General features: G+C 32.2%; 2 protein-coding genes across 2 annotated transcripts in view; one reads left to right on the top strand and one right to left on the bottom strand.

Moving 5' to 3' along the window:
* Positions 1-8,552, bottom strand: part of LOC118183152 (transmembrane channel-like protein 5) — a 442,419-nt gene extending 433,867 nt beyond the window's left edge. Inside the window, exon 1 of the mRNA XM_085811141.1 lies at positions 8,405-8,552. The gene's annotated coding sequence lies outside the window, so the exon portion shown is untranslated. The remainder of the gene's footprint in view (positions 1-8,404) is intronic.
* The window catches only part of LOC118192006 (uncharacterized), a 31,094-nt gene continuing 18,736 nt past the window's right edge, over positions 4,814-17,171 (top strand). Inside the window, exons 1-2 of the mRNA XM_035362880.2 lie at positions 4,814-5,317; positions 15,314-15,484. Coding sequence (XP_035218771.1) covers positions 15,326-15,484 — 159 coding nt within the window. The 5' untranslated portion in view covers positions 4,814-5,317; positions 15,314-15,325. The remainder of the gene's footprint in view (positions 5,318-15,313; positions 15,485-17,171) is intronic.

The raw sequence follows: 17,171 nt of genomic DNA, 5'->3' as shown, positions 1-17,171 counted from the left end.
GGGTGTTTTCATGGTTTTACCTATGTGTAACGCGTATACGAGTCAGTTTCCCTTAGAAAGTAATCCACGAAGGCATCCCTCCTTTTAGGTAGAAAGCCCTCAAATGCTTTGCCATAAACAAATAAATAAAACCAAACCAATCTTGAAGACCAGAAATATCAGGTATTGAGCTACAGGTAACGTGATTATTAATGGGATTTGACAGGATAAAGTAGATTAATGAATTATTAATTAAAAAGCATTTGGATGTATAACAAGAAAACAAGTCCTCATTAAGAAATTAATTTTAATACCTCCCCCCCAAAAAAAAATAAATGACGAAAAGTATTTCATAATTATTAATTACCAAAGTTCTTTATTCATGCAAACCTTATTAATTTTTTCTTCTTCTCTCCCCCCCCAAAAAAAAGAGTAGTTTTATACATCCGGAAACAGATGCAAAAACGTTTAGACCAGCGCATTTTAAGTTTTTTTTTTTTTTTTCTTTAATTACTAATCTTCTTTTAGTCATCCAGATTTTTTCATCCAGATATTAAATATGCAGGAAAGCTAAAAATAAATATTTTCTCTTAAATATAGGGCAGTTCCTAGCCAAAATCAGGGACGGCCGGACTCTCGCGATACCATGCCTAAAATATTTTAAATTCATTAAATTCATTAGGAGCACTTTTTATGCAATTTCTCATATGTAAGTACTTAGTGAGTATGGAATAAAATTTCTATTAATCATTGAACTTTTTCTTTTAAATATGGAGACGACAATTTTAGGAAAGTACGCGGGCAGCCAGTGGCCTAGGAACTGACTGACTGACTGTTTGTTTATTGCCAGAATGCAGCACATGGCCGCTTGTCCGGCTCCATAAAATTGCCATGAAGGCACGTCGCAGTAGTACAATCTTCAATTAAGAGAGGTAGGTGGTAAAAACGGGGGGCCAACATTGCAGAGCCAAGCAAGGAGACGATCATGGACAGACGGGAAGTGTGTAAGTCGTCAGTGTGAAATAAACAAAATACATAAACAAAGTACAAAAATTTTATTATTAAAAGATACAATCAGAATGTAAAAATACTATGTACAAGATGCTATACAATTATATACAAATCATAATTATGTTGGCCTAGGAACGGCCCTGCATAAATAATTTATATCTTCGGTAAACAGCACACACATGAAAAGCAGTAGTTTTAAGATTTATGTCAAGTAATTAAAAATACAAAGTAGTGCAAAAATTAATGAAGGAAAATCACATTTTAATTACAGGGAGAGGGATGTTCATGTTTGTTGCTGCATAACAGATTAAATCTTGATGCAAAATTTCACACTAGTGGACGTAAAGCACCTTCAGCGTTTTTCAGCGTTGAACATGTGGATTAAATGATGGTGCCATCTATCGTATGTAAAAGGAAGTGATAGTGAAAATACCACATTTGAAATGCATATTTTCTCTTCAGAGCAGTGGCGTAGCTAGGGTGGGGCAAGGGGGACATCCGTTCCCGGGCGCAGCATCTAGGGAGCGCCAAATTGATATCATTCTTGTAACACAGAAAGGGGCGCAAAACCTTTAGGGGTGCCCGGGCGCTGAAAACCTTAGCTACGCCTCTGCTTCAGAGTATTGCACACATTAAAAAAAGAGGTTAAAAAAAGAAAAAAAAAGTGCAAATAAAATTTCCATCTCTTTCTTTAATAAATTCAAGTTTAATTGGTAATATAGAATTTTAAATGAAGATTCTACGAAACTCCAGAAGTTATCTTTATTTTTGCCTGTTGCCTATTTGTCAGTAATTTTGCCTTTTTGCCTATTTTTCAAAATACGCATGAAAGCACACGGTACGGCATTGGCGAGATTTTGAAAATTTTCGCCAACACCAAAATGACGCTTTTATACTACTCATCGTAAACAAATGCCTCCTGAATATCAGTAGAAGTCGCCAAATCCCGTGTGTACCGTCAACGTTAGTTCTAGGAGGTGTTGGTACCAGGGCTAAAGAAAAAGAAGGGCTAGGTCATCCGTTTGAGGGGTAACGATGCCGACAGGAACCCAGTTGGGGAGCAATGTGACGTCACTGGGTTCGTCGCCTTGTCTACTGACCAGAGCTTCACAGTGCGAAAGCTTAAATCTTTACTTCTTATTTCTTTGAAAGAGGTTTCTTTGACTTGAAAATTAAAGCTGAGGATATTTTTTAAATGAATTAGTGTTTGTAACGGGAAATTATTTAAAAAAATGGAGCCCTGTGCCGTTGCTACCTGCGGTAATGCGTACCATAATACGAAACAAACAAACGGGATATTTCAACAATTTCCGTACAGAAACCTTCAGTAGACGAAAGAATGGCAGCATTGCAAGCATACGTTTTTCTGTTTTTATTATTATTATTATTATTATTATTTTAAGCCCAAAGGGCTATTAATTTCGTTTTGGCATTCTGCGTTGAATCACTATAAACGCGGTATCACTTTTCAAATTATTGCCAGCAAATGTTAGAGCCCTGCATTATATTTAAAGAAATTAAATAATAAAGAATTTGCATACATGTATGTATGTTTCTCACATTGTGATAAAATGACAGTACCTAGAGACATCACATTTTGAATAACGTAATCCTCCACCGAATATGGGCATCTGTAAGCCCTAATTTGGAATTTGTTTATTATCGATTTCACATTTTGTAACACTTTAATGAATTTTTGATTAACAAACTCAACGATTTCCATGCGAGCAGTGGCAACACTGTATCCCCCGCCAAAAAAATTATCTCCAGCGCGCGAGAATCTGAATCGAAAATTCTAAAGAGATGCTCATTTTTAAAATCCTTTTGCGATATTTCTGTTGAATTGAATTTTATGGTTTAAGTGCAAAGGGGGGGGTCCAGTATTTAATCAGTTCATCATATCAATGTTCAGTTTTCTTACTGAGTTGGCTTTTTTATTTGGATTTAAATTTTTTGGGCCTTTTTATTATTAACGTTTTGATGTTTACTTTCTTTATCAAACATAACTTTCTTGGCGCCTCCTACACATAAAATTCGATTCAACAGCAAAATCTCAAAATATTTAAAAACATTTTTCTTTAAAATTTTCGACAGACAGTCTCGCGCGCTGGAGTTAAAAATGCTTTTTTCCGTACAGTGTTGCCACTGCTTGCTTTGTGATCGTTGAGCTTGTTATTTAAAAATTCATTAAACTTTTTACAAAATATGAAATAGATAATAAAACAAATACGATATTCAAAATTCGAGCTTCCAGGTGGCCATGTTCAGGTGGAGGATTATGTTATTCAAAATTTGATGGCTCTATGTATAGTTGTTTTCTCACAGTTCGAGAAACATGTATACATTCATGCAGATTCTTCATTATTTAATTTTTTTAAATATAATATACAGTGTGATAATGTTTGGTGGCAACAATTTGAAACGCATACGCCGTTTACAGTTATTCAACTCAAAATGCCGTATCGAGACTAATATCCCATTCGAGAATAACATCCCTTTCGGGCCTAAAAATTAATCGAAAAAATGGAAAATGAAAATTTATGTTTTAACCATATATACCGAAATACAAATAACTGCATTAGTGAAACAAAAGCGGATTAAATTGTTTCCAAATGACACTTCAGAAAGCATTGTAATTAAATGATTATGCTTAAAATGATTGGTAGATATCAGCAATTTTCCTTAAAAAGCCTCCCCGAAGGTTGAAGAAAATTCTTCAAAATGTATGGGAGCAATTGAAAATCATATTTCTAAACTTAAAAAACGTCTTTCGTCCCTCAATAAGAACACGATTCGTTTATTTTGCTGATTATGAACAGTTATAAGAGTTTGACACTTAAATTGGAATGCATCCCTTGTGTCGGCAAGAAAAGTTAACCATAAAATAGGTAAATGGAAATAAATCATGTAAACTAATTCATTTTATTGTATTAAAAATAAGATTTTATTATTTGGTTTATTATTCATAATGTGTTATGTGATTTATTTTATGCGTTTTTGGTTATTTATGAAACTATACAAAACAAATCATGAAATTCTGCATAGAGATAAATTAGCATTAGAATACATGCTTTTAAAATATAAGACTGCACTATTCATAAGAAAGTATATAAATGTCAATTTAAAATATTTTTATTAATTTATGAGTAATGGACACTGCATAGTAATCCTGATGATCAATAATAATGCTTTCATAATAGTCATTGTCAAGACTTACAAAAACCTAATTATCTCATTTCCAGTGCTAGTTGAAAGACAAAATTAAATGAAGTGAAATTTGTTTGGATTTAATATATTATGAAATTTGTTGTTAGCATTCATTAGCTTTTAATCAGATGAGTTTGTAAGGACGTATTCTGAAAATACGTTTGCATAATTTTATTTGATATTTCTATAACCCAACTTGTGATATTTTAACTCAAAAAGAATTATTCGTAAATATAGAAATTTGTCAATGTTTTTTATCGATAAGTTACTATTTACATACATTTCAAAAAATATTGTAGAAAAAAATTAACCATATTTAATGTATATTCGACTTTAAATATTAGTTTAAGGCTTATATTTTACGCGTACTATAGTTTAATTAAATCGACCATAGCTACATTACTAGGTCAGCTATATATCCATACACATTGTAATTTCATTAGATAAAATCTCTTCCTCATATTATTTACCGAACAGTTGTTCAAAAACTTTTGATTTTCAAGCAAATACTCATGAAACCGAAGGTGGTATAAGGCACTCTCAAAGCAGCAAGAGAACCCATCTACGTCATCACTCTCTTCTTCCGGTTTCAGCGGCGAGGAGCTGATGAGCCAGCCCTTTAGCCCTGGTTGGTACCGTATGCCAAAGCTTAGTATCTTAATATTAAAGAACGTTGTCTTGAAGTAACTGTTCCGTATACTAGGATTAAGCTCGGCACTGGGCGGGATGCCATATCAAAGATTATGGCCATACAAAGCAATATTTAAAACATTAAAAAACATCTGTTGAGAATATTCAATTATGATTTCGTTATCTGTGGTTTTTGAGAGTAAGGCTTCTAACATGTTCGATAATCCCTGTTATTACTCTTCGCTCTTACTACGATGGGAACCCCGTTGCAATAAAAGAAAATCTGATCAAAGCAGTCATCAATGTAAAGATCAAAATCAATTTTCTTTCTACTTTGAGTAGTTCGTTTGTTGCCATGGTTCAAAGACAAGATGGTTTTCCAAGACTAAAAGCTGTAAACTGAAACTAATTACGTCAGCACAAGCATGATGCAATGTAATGTTCAAAGTGGGGCGAAATTTGGTAGGAGAAAGATTGTGTTACGGACGAGGTAAGGCATGTGCTGATATGTTATTAGTTTTAATTTGTTAGTGTTCATTTTTAATGACTTAAAATTCTTAATGAAAAGTGTAGGATATAATTTTTTTAACCTATATTAAAATATTATCAAGTTAAATAGAGTTCAGCCTTATATGAATGAAAGCAATCAGTAATTCCTTTATTTAAGTTTGTATGTTTCTTCAAATCTTCGGCATGTCGTAAATATTCACATGTAGAAATTATAATTTCTTAGATTTAGAAATTAATAAGTTATCCACTCCCGAATGAATTAATTTCGATTTTAAGCATATGCAGTTTTGATGTGTATTAATAAATCCGATTGGAGAAGATTCGAAATTGCTGACGTGATTTTTGACAAAAATAATGAACAGAGGAATAAATCATGATAAGTCATATTTTAAATATAAAGCTTTTGATGGTCAGAAATAATTTTAGCATTTGGTATGCCGGCTCTAGTGTAGAATTGGGTGTCCCTTCGATTAGCGACAATTTTTTGTAAAATTTTGGCGATGAAATCGTATTTCTGGTTACCATGATAGTGTAACTTTGCTTTAGCCTCCTGATTTTTTTAAAATAAAAATAGATTGATGTGTACATGGACAAATTTAAACAGTGCGCAATGTCTAGTTTGTGCAATTCTGGGATGTTTTTTTAAGTGAAAACAGATCGATGAGTACATGGACACAGAGTTTATGCAAATCTTTGACTTTTTATTTTGGTTTTGTGTAGCGGCCATCTTGAAATTGTGTCTTCCTGGCGCCAATCTTGGCGTCAAGAAGGAATCGCCAAAAAACAAGGGGCACCCAATTGTAAACTTTTACCGGTATGCCACCTTGCCATCGAATGATATACAAACCCAAAATGATTTTTATACTTGAAAAAAGCAGGAAATTTTCATAATTGGTGAGGTAGTCTGGCAACTATAACTTTGCAACACATCATAACTCTAAATAAAAATACTGAAACAAATGTACATCTTTTAAAAATAAAAAAATATTTGTCAGCAGTTAGATTAAAATTTTCATTTAAATGCAGAAAAAATCCCCCCCCAATCCATATGAATTAAATGTTATTCAGTGATTATCTAGAGTAATGACTACTGAAATATCAGTAGTTATTACTCTAGATAATCACTGCTGTCCTTCCAGTATAAGTGGAATGTAGCTGTGTCAAAGCATACTGTCATGTAAAGTTTCAGGTCGTTCCTGAGAATGCTTAAGGGAAATTCTTATGGCATTTAGTTTAATTATTGAGAAACTAAAGAGAAAGAGTGTGAAAATGTCATTTCGTAGTCTGTTGAATGATTACATGTCAAATCTAGACTCATGTCTGACATTCACTAAATTTCGATTTTGCTGCCGTTAAGGAAGATAAAACACTTATGTATATTAAAAAAAATTATGGTGAAAATTAAAAGAACGAAATTAATTCACGTTTGTGCAAATAGTTTCAGTATAGGAAAAGAGAAATAAATTCTTTAATACATGCAAGCCACACTTAAAAAAGGAGTGGGGAAGGAATTTTTTGTTGAGATTGTCATGAAATAAAGTAGTCTGACAACTATAACTTTGCCATACTTCATAGTGCTAAATAAGAAACAGATGTACATCTTTTGAAAATAAAAGATATTGGTCAGCAGCTTATATTATTGCATCATGTTGCAGACAATAAAATTATAACTCCAGCATATATGCTAACTCTTTCAAATATGACTTAATGTCTTACTCTTCTTGAAAGTCATTTTGGAAATGTCAAGAACTTGTTTTCTTATTTCGCTGGAGGACATGCATTTATTCTTATTGCTATTTTGCCACTCATCCAGTAAGGTACTCAAAGTAATTTCTCATAATCCCTGATGAAATAAATGACTGTTTTATTATACGCAAGATTACCTTGCTAATATTCTTACCTAAGTTGAGATCTTTAATAGGAAGTTTCTAAAATATATGCAAGCTGTTACAATCGTAATGCATATGGATGTAACTGTAACATTAAATAGATCATACGTAACAAGGAGTCTACTTCTTTTTCACACAATCTTCATTAAAAGCACTTTTTCGTATCATATTTCATATCACTCTTCGTTTTTTATTTCTTTTCTTTTTCTGTCTCTTCAATTTCATCTGTAATCAACATCAATATTGCACATGCTATCTATCCTCATAAAATTCTACATATCTAGTCAGGCAGTTTACTCAGGCAGAACAAAATCTTCAAACATTGCATGCCTAATAATTGATTAGTAAAATTCAAGAATTTTCAGGAATCTATACTTCTGCTACAATTGTATTTAATATTATGACTAGCTTCACCAGAAATTCTCATCCACTCTATAATTTTGCTAGTTGGAATAAAAATAACAAAATTGAAACTTTAATTGCTTTCATTATTCACAAAACTATGAGGTTAATCTTTAGATTATGGTAACTTGGCGATTTTTTGGCGAAAATGTGGCGACCAACCCTGCTACAGCAACCTGCTATTTTTTTTGGACGCCATTTTGTTTTCACAAAGTAAGGGCTTTTTTTTTTTTTTTCTTTTCTTTTTACTCAACATTTTTTTCCAACAATCTGCTAGCCGAATTACGCTTATGCTAGAACTTTTATGGAACAAAAGTGCTTAATCATGAAGAAGATTAGGTGCGAAATTGAGAGAAAGTGCAGAATCGCCCACTGCTTGTCGCGTTTTTAAGAATTGCACATACACGGTATCATCCATGTACACATCGACCTATTTTCACTTAAAAAAAATCACAGAATTGCACAAAAATGGCATTGTGCACGCTCTTGACTTTATCCATGTACACTGCTAAAGTCCTAGCTAGTAACCTTTATCGCCTTACCGAAATGTCACCAAACTACCTGTTACCATATTCCAAAGATTAGCCAACTATGAAAATTAGTATTTACAATTAAAAAATTTACTGCAATTTGCATGACCAGAAATTCAGGATATCTTTCAAACAAAGGCAACACAAAAGTCTTAAGTACTAGAAAGCTGTAAAAATTAAGCATATGTTTATTATAATTGTGATCAACTTAGCTTTCTTAATTTCTAGAAATTTTAATAGACTTACTCAATGGTATCAAGATTCTGTATTGAGCATGCTACATCTATGGCTATTAAAAAAAGCTGCGAAGATGTCACTAGGTATCTTCTGAAGCACAATATATTTTTTCTACAAGCAAAATTGTTTCTCCTTTCTCTTACCATGATATCCAGTCTTGAATATGTCACAACTTTCCATGTTATGAAACAGGATACTTTTGAAACTAAAAGTAAAAGAAAGAGAAACAAAAAGTGCAAACTAAAACCTTCAACACCCAGAGGCATGGGGCAATTTCAATACATTAAAGAGGTTGCATCCAGATGATGTATTAAAGGTAGACTTTATCATTTTATGTCTGTAAAATGGTAAATAAATTAAAAAGGATCACTCATATGATCATAAATTTTAGATTACAAATCTAAATTTGAGAAATGTTATACATCAACCAGCATTAGTGATTCACTGTAACAGAGCTATGATTGTTATCACCTGAATGAATATCTATTTTAAAAAAATTACTGAGACAAGATAAGCCACTTGTTTACTAATGTAAAAATATGAAACTGCTGTTAATATTAATTATTAGTTAAGCAAACAATTAATAAATTTCTTCAAATTACATAACATTTATGTATGTCCCTAGTCCTAGCCGAGACCTAAGTGCCATAACTCTGCAGGAAAAGTGAACAAAAATAAATAAAAAGAATTTTAAAAAAACTGAAAGCTTTCAGATTTTATAATAAATGACATTTTTTTAACATGTTTTTTTTTTTTTTTTTCAGACATTTTAGTTCAAAATGTAGACAAAAAATTTAGATAGTAATATGCCATGGATTGGCAAGAAATTTGTCACCAACCATCGGCGTGTATAAGAGTAGTTTTCAATGTTTCTCTGAATTAGTACCAATTTAAGGTTAAATGCTACCTCATTTCAAAAGTGGTGGAAATATCTCATATCTGCTATTTTGGAATGTTATGTAAAACTGATTTCTTATGCTGTCTGCTTTAGGTAAATTCTTTGATTTATGGTAAGCTTCCTCACTTTAAATATAACGTGAAACTTGTAGAATATCTAGCGTTTAATCAAAAGAAGACAATCATTGTGTATCAACATATTATTAATTGCTTTGATTTACCATATATACCCACGTATAAGTCGACCCTCCCACTTCGACATAAAAAAATTCGTAGAAATTAAGAAACCCGCGTATAAGTTGACCCCCACTTCCGAAATCGATCGAGAAACTTTGAAAAAAATTTTTTTAAGTACTACATTTATTCAAAATCATCTGAGGAAAAAAAAAGTAAATATACAATACAAAATACCTTGGTAAATAAACAAAATCAAAATCCTTCTTCTAGAGTTTGTTCCGGAAATTCTAGAATTTGTTCCGGAAAAGATTCGCGTACGTAAAATCTATCTGCATTTCCCCTTTTTAAAAGTTAAAATAAATATTCAAAACTGTTTAGTTATTGCATGGGCAATTTTGGAACTACTCTGATATGTGCCCTCAAATCGCCAAATTTCTCGCCAAATATTTTTGGCGAGAAACTTCACGCTGCCATATTACTATCTAAATTTTTTGTCTACATTTTGAACTTTTAGCCTAAAATGTCTCCAAAAACGCAGTTTTCGCACATGCAAAAACTACGTTTTGAACACACAATTTAGCTAAAAATCCGAAATAAAAGCAAAAAATTTAGATAGCAAAAATGTAAAGTTTCTAACCAAAAATATTTGACAAGAATCCATGTACACAGTGACATGTTTTAACTTAAAAAAAAATCTACAAATTGCACAATGTAGGCAACGAAAGAATCTACAAACTACGCAGACCTTGCTTTAATAAATTAACGTAACATCAATAAATTTCAAAGAATACCATGTACACAGCATCCTGTTTAAACTTAAAAAAAATTCTACGAATTGCACAATTTAGGCAAGGAAGGAATCTACGATCTACGCACTCCTCGCTTTAATAAAATAACATAACAACAATAAATTTCAAATAATACCATGTACACAGCGTTCTGTTTCAACTTTAAAAAACATATACGAATTGTACAGTCTAGACACTAAACAACAAAATAAACTAAAATAAATTTCAAACAATTTAAAAAAAACAACAATAACGACAGAAATTCATACTAAAGAACCAATGAACATAACATTCTACAAAATAAGAACAAGGATAAAATAAAATGCACTTACCATGAATTAATGCGTTTTCGAATAGCAGAAATATAAATTTCATACCGCCTTTAACATGCCGCCACGTAATCACTATCGTATTTACATGACAGCCAGACACACTATCCAGAAAATTTATACTATGGTTCACAAATAAATAAAATCACAAATCCCTACTTCTATCAGGCACTGCCATTAAAAATAATCTCCCTGACCCTCTTTCCACAGTTTCAAATACCCACTACCCCTCAACAGGATAGCCACAATCATATTTCCTTTTGCCGAACTTCAATTCAACAACTACCATTTTATCTTTCCCTCCCATCTTCTCAGACACAGAGGCGAACCAACGAGCTCCAGTGAAAGATTTTTCAACGTCAACAGGGTTGCCATATAACATGCAATCGTGCCAAAAATCAGCGCAGAACACATATCACCACATTTGGTGAAATTAGGGCGTATATTAGAGTTGTACCGCAATTTTTTTAAATTTTGACGTGTACGCCTGTTAACAAAAGTATTTCATGAATGAACAATAACTATTATAAAGACTTAAACGTGCGTTTTATCGAAACTTACTCTAGTTAAAGTATGAAACTCTGTGATTAGTTCGTCACATAATTTAAGTCATGAAATTACTTCAAGTAAGTGACTTATTTGATAAGTCATCCAATTTGAGTGTGGGAGGAAAACAACTGCATTATAAATAAAGAAATTTTTGAACTTCCGATTCTTTTAATTTTTTATGGCCCCGTGTATAAGTCGACCCCCCCACTTTGAAGTCTTTTTTTTTGTCCAAAATATCTCGACTTATACGTGGGTATATACGGTACAGTCAAAAGTCGTTAATCCGGACTCGTCGGGACTTCGGCGATTCCGGATTATCGATTTTTCCGGATTATAGATCATCAGTTTAAATCTCGTAAGATGGCATGCAGAAATTCTAAAATTAAAAATATGAAACCGTAATTTATGAAATAAAGAACAATTATGATCTAAAGGGTATCAAAATTTGCAAAAAGAAAAAGCTTAATATTTATTTGTTTACTTAAATAAACATTTCTTTCAATGTAAGTTGTTTAAGTTTTGCTTCGTTTCATGTGATAATACTTTCTCTTTAATTCTATTAAACAGACATAATTTCTTGTTCAGTTACAAAGTTCCGCTGTTCAAGTCCTATAATTGCTGTGTCAAGAACACCGACTAATTTGTCAATCGAAATTTTTTCGTTTTCAATAACCTCTGTTACTTTTCTTCGCTATCGGAAACGAATTATAATGACGAGGAACTTGTTTTAAATCATATCAAAGACGGAGCATATCGAGATGAAATACTACATTTGGTAAGGAATTATAAGCCAAATAAAATAAAAACATCTGCCCTGAAGATAAGGATAGTGTTGACAGATCAACTTCCAATTCATTACGCGCCCGCCGCGCGGCGTTCCCCCCGCCGAGCAGCGTGAAATTGATAAACAGATTTCGGATTTCAAAACATACTTTCGCTTTAGATCCTTTACATATTAACAAATATATATCGGAAATTCTATTTGATATAATCGAAAGTTTAAGCTTACTTTTATAAAATTGCTCTTACAGTCTGCAAAAAATAATAAGCCGGATCCAATTCGAAAATTAAGGAACAACGCAATCATCAACATTAACTGAAATAGATAATTAGATAATTTTAGCTTATACGTCCATTATACATAAAACGCGCACGCGAAAACGTATTCTGCACTTGCGCACACTCATATGCGCAGTCGTAAAAGGTCTTACGCGCACGCGTAAACGCCTATGCGCATGTGTCAACGCGGCGCATGCGCAGAAAGTTTTTAGTTTTGAGGTCCGGATTATAGATCATTCCGAATTATGGGTGTCCGAATTAACGACTTTTGACTGTATATTTTAAAGTCTTATTTGAGAAATCGTCTTTTAGAAACAACCTTTGTCTTCAACTTCTGTGAAATACTTTTTTTCAGTATATAACTCTTCAAAAAAAGAAAAAAAAAAGTCTGGGCATAAATGTAAAATGTTGTGTGTTACATGCAAATAAGAAATATGTTTACATCTTATACCCATTATATATGTAATAAAATATATGTAATAAAGGAGCTGATATTCTCCAAATAACTGAGAACCACATCCTTTTTTACACTGCGGAAAGTGTAATAAAAAATTATAGTACTGGGAAGCTTTTTGGAAAGAAGTTGCGGTTGATCTTTGGATTATGGTAACTTGGCGATTTTTTGGCAAAACTTTGGCGACCAACTCTGCTACAGCAACCCTCTGTTTTTTTCTTCGCCGCCATTTTGTCTTCACGAAGTAAAGACATGTTTCTTTTCTTTTTATTTACTCAACACTTTTTCCAACAATCTACTAGCCGAATTACACTTATGCTAGAAATTTTATGGAACAAAACTGCTTAATCATGACAAATATTAACCGCAATATTGGGAAAAAGTGCAGAATCACAAACTCCTTGCCGCGTTTTTCAAAATCGCACATACACAGTAACCATGTACATGTCGACTTATTTTTACTTAAAAAAACATCCCAGAATTGCACAAAAATGGCATTGTGCACACTCTTGACTTTATCCATCTAAACTGCTATTCTGCTATTTCTCATAAATTACAAAAATTTGCACGAAAATGCAGGAAAATTTTGTGAATCTTTAAACTCGGTAAAAAGCACATAGTTGAAATTACCTGATCGCGAAAAATTATATACCCTATCCAAGGATGAACATTTTCACGTATAATATAAATAAAATATCCAAAAACTTTTACCTCTAAATTATCTATCATAAACGTCACCAACAAATTCATAACAAAACATTAAAAATGGTTACAAATACTTAGTGTCAAATATTTAAATTATTTCCATGCACGTTTACTTCCACTCAAACATATACCAAATTGCTACGAACATATAATTCACAAAATAACTATCATTTAATTAAAATATAATTAAACCATGTACACGTCGACTTATTTTTACTTAAAAAAACATCCCAGAATTGCACAAAAATGGCATTGCGCACACTCTTCACTATATCCATGTACACTGCTTTTTTCTCATAAATTAGAAAAATTTCACGAAAATGTATGCAAATTTTGTGAATCTTTAAATTCAGTAAAAAGGACATATATGAAATTACCTGATCGCGAAAAAGTATATACCCTTTCCAAGGATGAACATTTGCACGTATAAAATAAATAAAATATCCAAAAACTTTTCCCCCTAAATTATCTATTATAAACCTCACCTACCAATTCCTAACGCAAACATTAAAAATGGTTCCAAATACTTAGTGTCAAATACTTAAATTCTTTCCATGCACATTTACTTCTACTCATATTCCAAAATACTACAAACATATAACTCTCAAAATCACGATCATTAAATTAAAATATAATTAAATTAAAAAACACTACTTAAAATATAAATAAGCACATACATTAAATTAATAAAAATTAGCTTAAAATCCTAATTATTTTAAACTAAATCATTGCTAATAACAATTTTCCAATAATACCATATTAATTTATTTACTCCTTACATTTAGAACAATGCATAAAAAGAATATCCTCAAATAATTAAAAATACTAGCTTGCCTAATCTTCTACAGAATCTTGAGTGCATGGCGGATCACAAAATGTCCATTTTCATCAGATTTCTTGCACCGCCATTCAAACTTATCTGTAATATCCTTCCTTTCACACAATCTCATTTCATACCCACATGTTGGAAATTCATACTTATCCACAATTAAGCAATTCTTTTCAATTACACATAAACGCAATCAAAATTTCGGATTTACTTTATATAGGGTCAGGGGATCCAAATATTAAACAACACTGTTTCACAGAACATAGAATGAAACTAATGCTGTACAGCAGATATTTTTACAAATTTATATCCTTTTCCGATAAAGAACAGTGATTCGTCCATTAATGTCACATGACAAATCTCATGATCTCTCATTTCCCTCACACAAAATAATGCGTAATCGGAACTGAGTACTTCTCACATTATTCCCAAAGTCCTAGGTAGTAACCTTTATCGCCTCCAAAATGTCGCCAAACTACCTGTTATCATATTCCAAAGATCAGCCGACGTTGCTGAAGGGAACAGTCATGAAATATGGATTAACATAATTTTTGACACTGCTTTATGGTCCGTAAAAACCGTCTTTCATCTTGTTACTGGCCATGACTGTCTTGTAAAATCTGCATTGAATAAACATTATCTCAAACTAAATTTATAAACTGTGCAGCCTTCACAAGGAAATGGGTGCCTCACATATGAGTTGTTGCCCTACACTTAATACTGGATCTCTCTGGGAGAGATATTGGGGGGGGGGGTGATACACAAAATACATTTAAGATTTTTGTAGACTAGGAAAGATTATACTTGTTCAAAAAGTCCACAGGTTATACTGTGGACTGTTTTTTAGTTTTGCTGTTCTCTTTCATCTTTGCTTGTCTGCCTACAGTTGTCTTTGTAATCTGCCATTAGAAATATAAATATATTATTTCTTTCCTGCAAAATTTTGTGTTTATGCCAAACAATATATTTTAGCTGACTGTAATTTTTAAAGTCCCATATGGTAAAACATTATATATAACATTTGTATATATTAATAAGTTTTGGATAATCAACTAAATGTGATACAAGCATATTAATTTCATTACATTAATATTTAAATTTTATGGATTTATTGTATACTTTTCTTTACAGAGTTTTTAAAAAATGGGAAAGTCTGAATCTGAATTAAAGAAATTTTTAATGAGTGCATTAGAAAAGAACATGTTTAGCAAAAATTTAAAGAGCATAAGTAAGGGTATTTTTAGTGTGCAGTTTCCAACAAAGACAAAAGATTTGAGTTCTGCTGATGAAGAACTTTTAAAGGTAAGTTTTTTTTTTAAAATGTAAAATAAAACTTCGTTAAATTTTAATGTTTTATATTATAAAATGTAAATTTGAATCACATTCTTATATAGTTTCCTTTATTCTATTTTCTTTACAATCTGTGGTATTACATCATTGTTCGCATGCTTTTCTTGTGCATGAAAACCGGATACACCTAAGCATGTTGATATGGAAAGTGAACAGGAAAGGAGCGCAAGCAGTGTAACTTCTGGAATAACTACAGACTTCAAGTTAATTCATCTCCAACTTTGTACTTCTTTCAGGATCTGTTTTAGGCAACTTCCCTACATTTATAGAATCTCATTAGCTGATCACCTAGATAGCAGGTTACTTTACTACTGGGTCAGATTTTTTGGTCCCAACCAATTCCTGTTTCATTTCCATATGATAACCTACCAGCGGCAGAGTGGTTAAAGTCGCTGAACACTAGTATTTTGGTCTGAGCTTCGAATACCATGAACAGGCTGGCTGCATGAACAGGAAAGGGGCGCAAGCAGTGTAACTTCTGGAATAACTACAGACTTCAAGTTAATTCATCTCCAACTTTGTACTTCTTTCAGGATCTGTTTTAGGCAACTTCCCTACATTTATAGAATCTCATTACCTGATCACCTAGATAGCAAGTTACTGTACTACTGGGTCAGATTTTTTGGTCCCAACCAATTCCTGTTTCATTTCCATATGATAACCTACCAGCGGAAGAGTGGTTAAAGTCGCTGAACACTAGTATTTTGGTCTGAGCTTCGAATACCATGAACAGGCTGGCTGCATGGACGTTTTTGTGATTTTTCCCATGTGTAACGAGCCAATTTCCCTTAGAAAGTCCTCTATGAAGCCATCATTAGGCAAATACCCCTCGAGGCTTTGACGTAATCACATAATCCAAACCATTTCCATATGATACATTTCCATATGTTGTTAAATCACTTTGGAGGCACTGATTCTAGGTACTATTTGGTAATATCCAAACTCGTGATTGCATTAATATATCTTACCAAACACTTCTTAAACTTTGTCAGCGAGATGGAAACTTGACCATATAATGAAAAAAGAATTTTTTAACTTCCTCAATCAGTCACATATAAAAACAACCAAAGAAAAGCAATATTATAAACAATTAATTTATTTCGATTTTAAATCTTCTCATTGAGTTTTTTGGTCACTTTTATGCGTTCAACACCTCTGTTTTTAAATTGCTTTATTGTAATATAAGTGACGTATTATGTGCTAAATTTTTAATTTCTTGCCAAAGGTGCAGAGGGCATAATCTTAAACTGAATATCTAAAAATTTTATTAAATTGTAGAGGAATTAGTTGTTTGGAGCCAGAGAATGGAATAAGTCAAATATGACCTTACCAAGGTTTGTACCATAGACCTTGTTATTGCTTGCCAGATATTCTACCAGTTACACTAAAAGAGCACATACAGAAAAAGATAATTCCATATAAATTCATGCTCTGTGTTATGACCGAAACTTCGAGTTGCAATATTTTGTTTGAGTTAAGCTAGAGCTGTAAGCGGTTTCATTGAAAATCAACATTATTTTTTTAGAATAATTAATTTTTAATGAAAATGTACAAATGATAAATTTGATGCAATTATTTTTGTTTATAATAATTTTATTAAGGTACTGTTTCTGATTTCCTGCATCCTCACGTCTTGGTG

The sequence above is a fragment of the Stegodyphus dumicola genome, chromosome 2 (genome assembly GCF_044657685.1).
Source record: "Stegodyphus dumicola isolate Sdum_Otavi_A_Nest chromosome 2, ASM4465768v1".
Classification (NCBI taxonomy): domain Eukaryota; kingdom Metazoa; phylum Arthropoda; class Arachnida; order Araneae; family Eresidae; genus Stegodyphus; species Stegodyphus dumicola.
The sequence above is the reverse complement of the archived record's forward strand: the minus strand, read 5'-3'. Positions and strand labels throughout refer to the sequence as shown.